This window comes from Erpetoichthys calabaricus, chromosome 4 (genome assembly GCF_900747795.2).
Source record: "Erpetoichthys calabaricus chromosome 4, fErpCal1.3, whole genome shotgun sequence".
NCBI lineage: Eukaryota > Metazoa > Chordata > Cladistia > Polypteriformes > Polypteridae > Erpetoichthys > Erpetoichthys calabaricus.
Genome location: NC_041397.2, coordinates 37,011,161 through 37,025,996, shown reverse-complemented (window position 1 = coordinate 37,025,996; position 14,836 = coordinate 37,011,161). Strand labels below are relative to the sequence as shown.

The 14,836-nt window shown below is 36.3% G+C and overlaps 1 protein-coding gene across 1 annotated transcript; it reads left to right on the top strand.

The window, feature by feature from the left end:
• The first annotated feature begins 4,086 nt into the window (after positions 1-4,086).
• LOC114650963 (olfactory receptor 1-like) lies at positions 4,087-5,383 on the top strand. The gene has a single exon (XM_028800917.2). The coding sequence runs from the start codon at positions 4,127-4,129 to the stop codon at positions 5,111-5,113; it is 987 nt and encodes a 328-aa protein (XP_028656750.2). The 5' UTR covers positions 4,087-4,126; the 3' UTR covers positions 5,114-5,383.
• Positions 5,384-14,836: the final 9,453 nt, after the last annotated feature.

Genomic DNA, 14,836 nt, shown 5'->3' with positions numbered 1-14,836 from the left:
ATTAGTGTGAAGCTTTTGTGGCATGGTTATAGATGACTGCATGTCAACAAGTTCAAGTAGGAAAATCCCCTCGGCAACGGAAGGGACAACATCCTTCCCCCTGGCGGATAAGTCCCATTCTGTTTCAGTAGTGAACGGTTCTCTGGCAAAACCCATCACCTCTGTGGGCAGAGCAAGTCCATCCAATTGACCAGCAAAGCTCTCTTTCAACCTCGCAGTGAAATCTATCATCACATCTCTGATTTGTGCCAAGGATGACATGAATTGGTGTAGCGTTGGAAAATGCAGCATTCGGGCCATGCTCTAGTCTGTCGTGAGAAGGTCCAGTTTGACTTGGAATGTACACATCTGTTCCACAAATTCGATGACAGTTTTGCCTCTACCTTGTAGTCCCACATTTAGGTCATTCAGGTATTTTAATATGTCGCTCAGAAATCAGGCATCAGCCATGAAGTTGTTGTCCAGTATGCAATTCAAGTGTGTTTCTGCCTTTTTTTGCTTGTTGCTGCAGAATAAGCCTGTGATCTCCTCTGTGATATCACAGAAATGCTCCAGTGCTTTGCCTTTGTACAGCCACCTGATGTCATTATGCAAAAGCAGGTTGCGGTGCTCAGCAGACATTTCTGACAGCAGCATGTGGAATAAGCGGTGTTGGAGACTTGATGTGGAGCGAATAAAATTAGCTGTAGCCATCACACTGTCCATTATCATTTTGAGCTCCCTGCTTAGTTTTGAGCACAACACCATCTGATGGACAATGCAGTGTAAGGATATCATCTGGGGTGCAACAGTGGACCAATGTGCTGCCAAACCTCTGACTTTTCTTACCATGGACGGAGCCCCATCTGTTACAAGCATGCACACATGCTTCATATCCAGACCACTGTCTTTGAAAAAAGCTGAAATTTTCTCAAAGAATATTTCACCAATTGTGTGTCCTAATGGCAGTTAAACTGAGCAGTTCCTCTTGGAAACATACTGTATATATCACTTTTGTCTGAGGACTCATCGACTGCTATAGACATGACACCAGCTTTCTTCAGGTATTCTAACAGCATTGCAAACACATCTGTTGCAAGAATTTCAACCCTGCGAATGTTTGAAGTGTCTGACTGAGGTACATTTTAATAGCAGATGTCACACTCATTTTAATTTTGTTGTCATTTATCACCTTATCCATGACAGCCAGTATACAGTTCACAGTTTCTGAGTCTGTGAATGACCTTTTCTTCTTTGCTAAAATCCAGGAAACATGAAGGGAAGCTACTGCAGCTCTCTCCTGGGCTGTGTGTGACCACACCTTGGTAGTACAGCTCTGGCTGTAAGATGCCATCAAAGTTTGCAGCATCCCATGAGATCCCTTGGAAAGTTTATTTGGAACGTCTGGTATTTCTCAATGTGGTGCCTCAGCACATTGTAATCTTCAAGTACAGCAATGCACTTATTGCAATTTCAACACATCTATTTGGAGTTTGGAATTGGGGATATAATAAACCAGTATTTGTTAGTTCTAGCAATTTTAAACTAATGGTTTTCATTGTCAATTTTACATTTCTGGGTTGACATAGACATATTGTTGGATTGTATTGTGACGTGTCTTACTACTACATGGACTGTGGTGAATGGGAGCCTTGGAGTGAATGAATGGAGTCTTGGGGGAAAACACTTTGTGAGGGCTCAGGGCACCTCCCTAGAGAGAGCTGAGTGGCATGATCAGGGTGACAAGGGAGTGAATAGTAAAAGATTAGGAGTAGGAAGAGGCAGAAAAACGGAAGGCTACCATTTATTTTGGAGGGTTCCCTGTGACCCAGACAAGGAGCGGTACAGCACCATTTACATTGCGGCACACCAAATAAAAAGCCACTCAGCATTTTGAAGATAATAATTCTTTACCTTTTTATAGCTCTTTTCTCAGTACTCAAAGCACACTCCATGCTGGGAAGACCTGGGACACAAATCCCTGCTCTCCTTACTGCGAGACAGTCGCTCTACTGCTGCACTACCTGTGGGTTGAATGTTGCTTGGCTACGTGGAATGTTGCATACTGTAGGAATTTATGTAGGAATTTCTGAAGGCTCGCAATATATGTTTTTCTCGGTTTAACTCCATTTGAGTAGGCTGGCTTTACAGTGTCTCAGCATGGGAGCTTTACAACAAGCTCTATTCGTGCACTAATGAAGGCATTTGAATATTCCTATACTGTACATGCATACAGTCTCTCTTCTCTTCTCAACAGTAGCAGAAATGTGATGTTTAGCTGAGAAGTTAGGGTCAGAGTCGTTGCTGTGATCCAGCAATTATTTTCCAATTCCCTTTCCAAGATCTGACTCTTTCATTTGATACTTCCAGAGGTTTTTTTCTACATAACAAAGATCCACCTTTGCCTGTCACACTTTTGGTTTTGCCCGACCCCCAACATTTGTTTCTGGATGGTGGATCAACACAGCATTTCCACACAGCTTCTTAAGGCTTAGTTGGAGAGAACTTTATGGGTCACCCCACCACCAGACACTCATCTCTGATTATGAACTCCATTTGTGGCTCTGGGATTGGGTCACAGTATCTCCGGTCCAGGGAAGGATCAACTTTATCATAGTCATCACAGAAGAATTTTTTTGTACTTATATTTCTTTATTCATATTCTTGAGACCCATTTTTCATTGGAACTCCTACCGAGTGTAACTGAACAAAAAAAACAACACACCCCTAAGATTCACCAAAAAATAGGCCTGACACTGTCACTGTCCAGGTAAAAATAGCGAAACATTCATTTTGTTACATTTTTTCCTCAGGAAATCATGTTATTTCATGAATTTTATTTAAATAAACACACTGTCCTTGTGAATATATGCCTTTTAAGTTTCTTTCCAAGGTGTTACAGTATATGTGAACATTACACGTGTTTAATTACATGTTGTGCTTGCTCTAGGATTTGAACAGCGATTGAATGCATCTCCAGTGAATTTGCAAAGATTAACATTTGCTCATTTTATGAATATAATTAGCATCTCATTACAAAAGTTAAAGTGCTCATATAACACCTGGAAGTTAGAATTCTGTAGGAGACATAATAGAATTGTCAAAAAGAACAGTAAGTATTTATAAATAAATTATGTTATATAGTTAAACTTTAATGTGAAAAAAGTTATTAAAACCTTATATTCAATAAACCAGTTTAATCAAATTGGTTATTAAACAGAAACTGTGCTTTAATTACTGATAATAGACACAAAGTTCTCTTCACACATCTGAACACATTTCTGATTTTTTTTTTTGTTTAATTATATGCGTCTACAAGAGAATAATGTTTTTATACTATAGATTATTAAATAATTTTACAAATGCTGGACTATCAATATATAGCATATGTAATGAATATTTTTCAATTGTGATAAATGCATCAACTCAGAACATATTTCAGTATAAGGTAAAATACTGATTGCTGAATTATTTACCATTTGCAGGCCTTCTGAAATAAATTAACATTACAATTATACAATATTGGGAATGTTTCCTATGTAACAGTTTCACTTTTCAGCATGTTGCAGTATTAATTTTTTAATTAATCAGGGCAAATATTGGAGAAATCTTTATGCCTTATGTTTCCTGAACATAAAACATTGCCACTATAAATTATACACATCACTGCTAATGAAGTTCATAAGTATGTCTTGCTGTGAAATGCATTTTAATATTATGTGCTACTATTACAATAGTATACTTTTATGAGATTTTCAGTAAATATATCATATATGTATCTGTTATTTGAATATGGTTATTTGGAGAAATCGACACAATATTCAGGACTTTTATAACTAACAACAGGTATATAACCCAGAACAGGGACAGTCTGAGCTTAAGGCCACCATGTATACTCATATATATAGAAATAATATAGTTGAATAGAGTCACTGTTAGCTTTCTGCTTGTCTTAACTTTATGTTTTTTATTTAAGTTGCATTTCTATTTTTCATACTATATTTATAATTGTTATACAGTGCACTGGACTCTTAAAAACAAGTGTGTTTAAAGAGAATGAATTGAACTTACAGGTAATATCTAATTATCTCTTCCATAGACCATTTTAATAGTAAACTGAAGAACAATATCCAAGAATCTGCTTCTCATGAGTTCACAGACTACAGCACCTCCTGTGAATAATACTTTTGTGCGTCCACAAATGTTCTACATAAGTGGTTTACATGATATACCCTTTGCTAACTGTTTCTATATTTTTATGTTTATTGTCTACATTTTTACAGTGTTTTCTAATGTATTTGTTATCTTATTAATATGTTTTGATCCGAGTCTTCACAACCCAAAATATATTGCTGTTAGTCACTTAGCCATATCTGATTTATGCACATCAACGGCTGTCATTCCTAAGCTAATAGAGATGTTTTTTTTTAATTTCAGTTTTGTAACATATGAAGAGTGTTTAGCTGGTATGTTTTTCGTTCATTTCTTTAACTCAATGCAGTCTATTTCTCTTGTCATATTAGCTTATGACCGGTTTCTTGCCATATGCTTACCTTTAAGATATCACAGTATTAACACAAATGACAGGATGACACTAATTATATTCTCAGTTTGGTTGTTTTCTGCTGTTACATTGTCTATAATGGTCCTCCTGATTACCAGACTCAGCTTCTGCAAGTCCACGGTGATAAACAGTTATTTCTGTGATCATGGCCCTGTGTTTCGCTTAGCCTGCAATGATTTTTATCCAAATTATGTCATGGCTTTTGTTACCATAGCATTATTTCTTTTTGCACCACTTGCATTCATTCTCTTCACGTATGTAGCCATTGTATTAACATTGTTAAAAATTGCAACTATGGAGGAAAGACGGAAAGCATTAAAAACGTGTACTTCACACATCCTCCTGGTTACAATGGCTTATTTTCCATTGGCAGTTACATATGTTGCAGCACAGTTTGTCAGTTCCAATGCCAGAATTCTTAATAACTCATTGTCTACAGCAATTCCATCAATGATGAACCCCATAATTTATACGCTGAAAACGGAGGAGATGATGGATTCAATTAAAAAACTGTTCAAAAGATCACAAGACAGGCATGGGAACGAGGGAAATATTAAGTTTCTATCCTGATAACAATGTTAGTACATCAGTTGGTGCAAAATAAACATAATACAAAATAAATTAATACATTTTACATTAATTATCCAGATTTTCGTTTCATAGTAAATGGTGAATATGAAACTGCTTTATATGCTTCATTATTTGGGTGTATTTAATCCAGATGTTATTTTGGTAATATTCTTGCTTGTGATGTTTTTTCTCCCCCATTGCAAAGAATTTCTCTAACTAATTGTATGAAGAGTGCAAACGTAAAAGAGTTTTTGTAAGTACAAATAAAAGGGATTTCCTTTGCATATCCTGTTACGGTTTTTTTCTCTTTGAAGTAAACTTTTTCTGCAGTATAGCATTTATATGGGGCTCCTTTATACCAACAGCAAGATGCCTGCATAATGCCTCAATCCTATTTAATGTGGTAAATAGTAAAACCATCACCTAAAGCAGCCATCACGGATCAAAGGACCCCCTTCACACCTGCTGCATTTAGGGAAACACCTTAAAACTTCAGTCTTTCTTTAAAAATTTGACTTCCTTTTTAGTCATTCTGGTGTGTGTTCAGACAATAGTATGTGTGTGTATATATGTATTTATTGATCTATTTGTGCATTTATTTATTTATTGAAAGAGCTTCTGTAAAAAGCCATATTTCATCCTGGGGACAAATAAAATTCTATCGAATCTAATCTAATATGGTCTTTCTGCAATTATTGCTAAAAGTGAAGGTAAATTCAGGAGCAAACATTCAATTGCTATGATGAAAGTGAAAATCGACTTTGGAGTAAATATTTAATGCTTAACTGTTCATTAACAGTTTAAAGAAAAAAATCAGAATCATCAAAAAATAAGAACCACAAATAAGCTGTCATTCAGAATGATACAACAGGAGAAATGTTCATGACTTTCCCGGATAAATAAAATAAGTCTTTATGTACAGTGAGTTCATTTTTTGTTCATATTTGAAGAAAGTAACATTTCATGCAATCAAGTCTAACTTATACAATAAAGAAGATAACATTACATACAATCAAGTCGAACTTAACAAACCAGAATGTCACCGCATTTCAAAATCCAGATTTGAGGGATCCTATTCTGACAGCTCAGGGTGCAAGGTAGGAGGCTCCGATTCCTCACAGCACTCATTGATGCACACACTCACAGAGGAATCAATTTGGAACTGACAGTCTAACCAGTGCATCTTTTGGGATGTACTGTAGGTTGAAAATTAGGATACTTAGAGAAACACACACTCACACATATGGGGAGATTGGACAACTTCACATGAACAGTACTGGGTTTAATTTTTGAACCCAAGATGCTGAATTTGTGATGCAGTAGTGCTAACCACCTTGCCAGGATCAACACAAGTCAAAGTTAAATTAAAAACATTAATTAAAGATCTTTCTTTAAATGTGGGTGAGGTAATGTAAAAAAAAAAGTTTGATTAGTAGGCAAAGAAGATGAGGAACTGCAGCTAACCAAAACAATCCCATGGGGTTTCTACAGTTCTTTGGATCTGAAAGCAATAATTGAAAACTGCTGAGTTAAAGGCTAGTAAATCTCAGCGTCCCGGTCATTTTCACAAGTGTTTATTTCCTTTCTGACATCAATGACTACAATTTGTATGTACAATCTTTGTGCAGGATGCCCTGTTAAAATGTTCCAGGAGCAGCTATAAGTTCACTGTTAGTCCAGGTTAAAAGAATAAAATTATACAATCGCTACTACATTTATATCTATCCAACCATCCAACAAAAAGGAAACAATATTCAAGACCTGAGATCTGCAATATTTGTCAATACTAACAAGTAGCAATATGCATCATGAGCCTTGATAAACATTTTGATATGCACTCTAAATTATATAAAATTTCATAAAATGTATAAATATGCACATACTGTATATCCATATGTGCATAATAAAATGTAAATAACATACATTAGGGAGCTCTGCCCTCCCTGCTTGTTTCGCTCACCAACACTCAGGGGCTCTCACAGCTGAGCCACTCGAAGGCCGTCAGGGCACTCCTCTGTTAGAGAAAGCGATTGTATTTAAAGAGATAGTACTATATATAGAAGAGTATGCGGGGCATGGGAGGACGGTTTGGTCCTTAGTTATTATAGATAGAAAATCAGTTACTTGAATGTTTCACTACAACTGTCTATTTTAAATACCAATCTATAATAAAACGTAGTGAAAAGTAAATAGAAAATTAAATTACAATAATACCTCGTTAAAAACAATATTCTGAATTACTTTATCCTCTAACTTGCATTCTATAAATGTTGCTTTTTTACATTTCTGTTCACATATTATTTGGGATATTTTTCTTTTTTTCATTTATAGGACAATTCTCTTTTTTCTTGATTTTTATTATATGTAGCTCTTTTTTGTTCATTTTCTTTTTTCAACGATTGTTATCAGCTCTTGCCACTCTATTATGATGTAAACTTCAAAGTTCTTGAATAGATCATTTGCTTTTCTGTCTTGCAATTATAACTGACTGCACTGAAGGTTGAGTTACCACTGAGAGTGTAACGGGGAGGTACAGAGAGAGGATGAGTGCAGCAGAAGTAATGATTGGGTGAGCGGCATGGAGGGGCGTGGTCAAGGATGAATAACGTGGACACGATGGAAAACTTTTTTAATATAATAGAGATATATATATTATATGCGTATTATTTTTAAATTTAGCTGTTGTTTACTAAGTGTTAAATTATTTGTGAAAAAAACTTTATTGCATTTTAATAAACAGTTGAAATGAAGACTGAAATAAACAAATGTATTATAGGTTTTTAAAGATACAGTACATAACATGACATTAATTTTTATATCACTATTTGCTCCCAGGGCACTTGTTGAACCACAAACAACTGTATTTTTTTTACAGAATTCAAAGCTAATTTTCCCTAATGTTTAATTAGGTAAACAACTGTTAATGTTTAACACAAGTAGAGGGTCAGCTGGCCACTGTCTCAGCCATTTTTAAAAATATTAGGAAAGATCAATATAAATTGGTACAAACTATAGAAGTTAAATTGGTGCAGCAGTTAGTGGTCCAGGCAATGGTGCTCTGTCATGTTTGCAGGCATAGGGCAAGTTAATGTCCACAGTAAGATTTCTCTGAGTGTTTACTACCACCTTCCAAAGATGTTTTGTCAGGTCAAAATAACTAGCCTCTCTAAACTATCTCTCTTTATGGGACTGTAACACATGTTTGACTAGTGATCAGCCCAGAGTGTGTTTTTTATCTTGAGAATGATGCTGGTTAGATAGGCTCCAGCTCAGAGAAATTACAAATGGACTAATTCAGCTCAGAAAATGAATGGATGGATGGACAAATGAATAAACCGCTAATTAAACAGTCAGTTATTATCCAACCCGCTATATCCTAACACAGGGTCATGGGGGTCTGCTGGAGCCAATCCCAGCCCAGCACAGGGCACAAGGCAGGAACAAATCCTGGGCCCACCACAGCTAATTAAACAGTGGTGTACACTGTCACAGTTTTTGAGAACACTAAACACTTCTGAGGTTCATTTACATCCTATTCCATGTAAAAAAGAAGTCAAAATAATCAGGCATAAACTAATCACAGAACTGAGCAACCACTAAAGAAGAACAGTATTATAGCTTGCAGGAATATAATTAGAAACAGTCGAGACAACAGGCCAATTACTAGATAAGCATGTACCAAAGGAAATATTCTGAAATATAAATATAGCAAAAAGGAACAATAAAATTTGTAAAATTTTTGGAAACCAAAATTGTTTTCCTCATGGCATCGCTCTGAAGAACCATTCTGGCACCTTGATTTTTAAGAGTGTAGGATATCAAATGTAAGTAAATATATTGCCTGAATGATAAGACACCTGTTGTAAAAGGCAAATGAAATGATCTGAAACATTGCAAACACAAAATGTGAAAATTAATAAACCAATGGACAAACTAATGGATCGATTACATTCTTATGCATTTTTGGTAGTTTATAAAAAATTCAATATACAATTTACTAATCTATATATATAAAGGAGAGTTGGGATTCGAGAGACTGTGTTTGTGTGTTTGTGGAGGGATGGAGAGTTAAGGCGGGTGTTGGAGTCACGTGATCATCTCTCCTCCCATTCACCTTATTTCATTCACTTCATTTCGCTCCGAGCTGAGCTCTGCAGCTGGCGCGGTCTTCCCGTTCTTTTCCCTTAGTGTTTAAAGTCCTTTCTCATTTACTGATTTACTGTTTAGTAGACGCGCTACTTACTGAATAGTATTTTTTCCTTTAGTGTTTCTACTCAGTGTTTCGTAGACACGGTGTGCGAAAGGAGAGTTGGGATCCGAGAGACTGTCTTTGTGTGTTTGTGGAGGGATGGAGAGTTAAGGGGGGGGGGGGTGGGGGAGTCACTTGATCATCTCCCCTCCCATTCACCTCATTTCATTCACTTCATTTCACTCCGAGCTGAGCTCCGCAGCTGACACGGTCTTGCCGTTCTTGATTTGCTTTTCACATAGCCAACTATACGTTGCATGCTCAAGAGTAAGCTCAGCGCACAACTTGGTCATATTACAACTGGAGGTTGCGAACTGACAACATGGTATACAAAGAGATCCTTAACAAATAATTATTGGTATATTTTCCCTCAGTTTATTATTTAAAATTTTAAAGCAGTACTTCGCGCTGCTGTATTTTGCTAGTTATATATATTTTTGATGTAAGTTCATATTGATTCATTTTTGTATGATATTTATTATTTCCTATATGCTTTTAATTTGTTTTTCTTTTCTTGAAACTATTTCTTTGACATATCGTAGAGCACTTTGAGCTATATCCTGTGAATGAAAATGTTCTTGTTGTTGGATGAGGATTGTATAAAAATGTTGCATTTTCTCAGTTAAGATTTTTATAAGGATTGAGACATTAGGGATAAGGGTTTTTTTTAAATATGAATTGCATAATGTTCTTGTGTATTATTATAAGGCATTTTAAAAATAAATGTTACAAACATCATGGACAACTAAAATGCAAAATGTTACCAATGTCACAATTGGAGGACCTGATAGAAAGTATATGGATTTAAATTGGAATGGTTTAGTGGCAGGCTTACCTAAATTACCTAAAAAAATGCTTTAAAACCTTTAAAAAATGTGTAAGCCAAATTTTTCTAAAAGATTTGGACAGTTCAACCAATGTATCAAAGGTGAATATTTGGGTGTAAGCACAAAAGATAAACTTTTTAATAATATTTTGGCAGTTGTCCAGTTATGGCAATAACCTGCAACAAGTTTAACAAGAAGTTATCCTCTACAAATTTTTTAATATGTTGATTTACAGTTTCCAGGTGATTCAATGATTAATAATATAAAATCTAGTCAGCATTAATTGAAAATAGCACAATATGTAGCCACAAGTTCTTACTTATCCCAAAGCAGTGTGAGGACTTTATATAACTGTATTCATCTTACAATGTTTTAACAATAATCAATTAAATAATTGGTAAGTATGTCAGAAGACAGAGACTCAGTAGTTCAACGATTTTCTTATCTGAATAAGAGAATGTGTTTTTCCAGTCAATAGCCATTCCTTAATGGAAGGAGACAACATCAAGGAAGAAGAATGGTCAGTATGGTCTTGATGCTTTCAAAACCAAATTTTCCAGTTTATGTGTAGCATTTTTATACGATGAAAACTCCACATTAAATTTTGAAAGCAACTGTGCTGTACCAAATACAATGTTTGATTTCATAAGTATCTTGTACATGATTTTGGCAAATGCAGATGTTTGCAAGATGCCAAAGAAAGCCGTACAGAGCCCAGCTTCTGTTTAATGAAAAGGTTAAACCCCTTATTATTTTAGGAATAAAGATTTTTCCATTCAGTCCTCCCATCTGAAAGAAATACAAAACAATTTGTTTTTGTGCTTCATTTTTCTGTGACAGAAAGGTTTGGAATATGTGTATGGTACAATGTGATTATTGCACACATGCTTCACATATAAATTACCGGTATCTTATTCTTTGTTATGGTCTGGAGTGAGATGTAGCAAAGAGGCCAGCATTGGTATTACAAATAGCGCAACAGATAGGCCATTGTTTTACAAGAGCTGATATTTTTAATGGTAAGGAAAATATTTGTATTGAATTATCTTACATAGACTTAAATGTGCTGGAATTTATCTATAGTGTGATCATCAAAAACATCCCAATAATGTACGTACTGCTCCACATAATGTACATATAGCTGCTTACAGCTATCTATTAACAGTTTATCCTCATACGTGACGCAGTGGTAGTGCTGCTGCTTTGCAGTAAGGAGTTTGTGGGTTCGGTTCCTGGGTCCTCCCTGTGTGGAGAGCGCTTTGAGTAGTGAGAAAAGCGCTATATAAATGTAAAGAATTACCCTAAGTTCTTGTCTATAAGCCGCGGCTTATCTAAGGAAAAAAGTTGTGAAAATGAAAAAATAGAATATCGGCTTATACATAAGTCCGGCTTATACATCCATCGCGGGGGTTGCGTTCCAGAGCCACCCGCGAAATAAGAAAATCCGCGAAGTAGAAACCATATGTTTATATGGTTATTTTTATATTGTCATGCTTGGGTCACAGATTTGCGCAGAAACACAGGAGGTTGTAGAGAGACAGGAACGTTATTCAAACACTGCAAACAAACATTTGTCTCTTTTTCAAAAGTTTAAACTGTGCTCCATGACAAGACAGAGATGACAGTTCTGTCTCACAATTAAAAGAGTGCAAACATATCTTCCTCTTCAAAGGAGTGAAGCAAACAAATCAATATGTCTGTTTGGCTTTTAAGTATGCGAAGCACCGCGGCACAAAGCTATTGAAGGCGGCAGCTCACACCCCCTCCGTCAGAAGCAGGAAGAGAGAGAGAGAGAGAGAGTTTGTTTTTCAGTCAAAAATCAATACGTGCCCTTCGAGCTTTTAAGTATGCGAAGCACTGTGCAGCATGTCTTTTCAGGAATCAGCTTTACAAAAGATAGCAACGTGAAGATAATCTTTCAGCATTTTTAGACGAGCGTCCGTATCGTCTAGGTGTGCAAACAGCCCCCCTGCTCAATCCCCATACGTCAGGATCACAGATAGTCAGCGAGAGACAGAGAAAAGTAAGTTGGGTAGCTTCTCAGCCATCTGCCAATAGCGTCCCTTGTATGAAATCAACTGGGCAAACCAACTGAGGAAGCATGTACCAGAAATTAAAAAACCCATTGTCCGCAGAAATCCGCGAACCAGCAAAAAATCCGCGATATATATTTAAATATGCTTACATATAAAATCACAATTTAAATGACCGCTACGCGCGCGTGTTGACTCGGCGACGCCCAGAGCAGAAAGAACGCGCTCCGGCCGCTCCAACCGCGCCATGCGGGGAGTGAGAGAGACACCAATATCTCACACTCTCTCCCCCCTTAAAGAAATTAAATGGGTGCGAGTGAGACCACTGACCTCCCTCCCTTCTATTAGTTATAGGTTATAGTACGTTCGGCTTATCCATGAGTCCGGCTTATCTATGATACGATTTTATTTTAAAAATTCGTATGATTTTTGGTCTCCGGCTTATACATGAGTCCGGCTTATAGACAAGAAGCTAGGGTATTATTATTATAGTTTAAGTGATGATTTTCTGTTTACTTGTTCTTTTTGTATCAGGACTCTGTACTTTTTTAAAACAAGCTTTGAAACTGGCTTATTTTCCACAAAGGCTTTTTCAAATTTATCATGGTCCTCCTCGGTAGTAGGTGAAGTGTACTGCAGTGTCTTGTAAATGATGCATTCCTGATATTGATCTTGTTTCTTTTGTTTTTCAATTTACTGTGCCTATCTTAATATGGTGACATGCCACTTTGAATTTTCTGCATTTAAAAGACTTATGGATTTGTTCTTACTTTTGTCTACAATTTCGGCATTTTCATTTTGTTTTGATGAAATATACGATTGTGTTTCTCTGACTCCATTCTTTCTTCTTTGATCTCACAGAGATACGGTGGTGCAGTGGTTGGCACTGCTGCCCACACAGCTCAGGTCACCATTTTTTTCCCCAATAATCAATCCTGTATAGTTGACAGAGGTTTCCCTAGCCTTCAGGGACACTTTAAGGATGACTGCACCAGTATAATCCAGTCAAATCTAGTTCAGTTAGTCTTTCCCCATTGACTTCAATGCATTTTGCCGAGTTTGGCGATATTTGCGAACACTTCTGTTATTTCTCCAAAGTCGAGGTGAAGCGAAAAACCGTGGAGTTCACTCATCACTAATGATGACCTTCACAAACCATTGCTAAGCAGGAAAGTGTAGGTTGGACAAGTGGGATCATGTAAGGGCCAATTGGTCCAAACACTCAGCTGTAAGCAGGCTTAAAGTATTCAGCATAAACACAGTTTTACACATTACAATATTTTTCTGGGTAAGTAATTACATTGAACATATAATAAAAATTTTGAAAAATTGATTACAAAGACAAACCTGAGAGTGATTATCAAGCATATTTCTTATTTTTTTTATTTCTTATTTTGCACAACATCTGGTGTGGTTGTGCCTCACTGCAGAAATCAATGCGGAAATGCACTTGGCCTATTTTCTGGGCCTGTAAGGTATAAGCTATGCAAAGAGATTGACAAAGTTAAATTGTTTCTGATTTAATTATTTAAGATTAAGGGGTAAAATAAGAGAAATAACTATAACTGCATTTAACTCCCTTCTCCATCTCTTATTTACATATATATTTACTTCTCCCTTTCTTTTGTTTAATGTTGCCTTATTAAAAAGCCTTAAGCAATTTTCCTTTAGCTAAGCTCTCCTTCTCAGGGGTGGGGTTTGATTTGTCTTCAATTTGTTGGGTTATAAATTGATCTGTTTGTATGGAATGATTACAATGAAAATTAATAAAATAAAAATATATAAAAAAAAAGATTAAGGGGTGAAATAGTACAGGTTTTCACAATTATTGAGTACTAGGATGTGCCACCGTTATAGCGATTATGGGTGTAATGAGAAGTCCAGCAAAATTACACCTTTCATTGGCTAACTAAAAAAGATTACAATATGCAATATGCAAGCTATTGTTACCAGCCTCAGGCCTAGGGGAACTTGGGCCAGGTACAAGCCACTGTTGCTACAGGTGTACCCACAGCAATATGGTGAAAAAGCATAAAAGAAGCAGGAAGCAATCATGAGTCTCAGACCATACTTCTCTGTTCTCCTTTATTCTCATTTACCCAGAAAATGACTGGCTCCAGCAGACCCCCGCAACCCTGTAGTTAGGATATAGCAGGTTGGATAATGGATGGATGGATAGTATGGTAGGTACCTGGGTAAGGGATTACCAAAACAGTGAAGATGGCTGTTTAACACAGACACATGAGTAGTTTCAGTTCTTCTCTTCCCTGAATGTGGTTTGACATCATTTATTAAAAGCCATCATATGGACCTTAATGATTAGCTCCTGGCATTGGATCTGTTTGTCTCACGAGGAATGTTAATATAGCTCTACGGATACACCACTCACAGTCCTGTAGAAAAGCATTTTACTAAAAATAACCAAACACCACATCAGTGATTATACTGAATGTTTATGCACTAACATCACCCCAGTCTTTGCAAAGAACATTAAAGATATCTCCAGTGATTTAACAAAGGGTAACATTCACTCCTGTCATGAATATAATTAACATCTCATTACAAATCCTTCCATCTCCATATAAAATGATTTCCTGCAAAAGAAAAACATGCA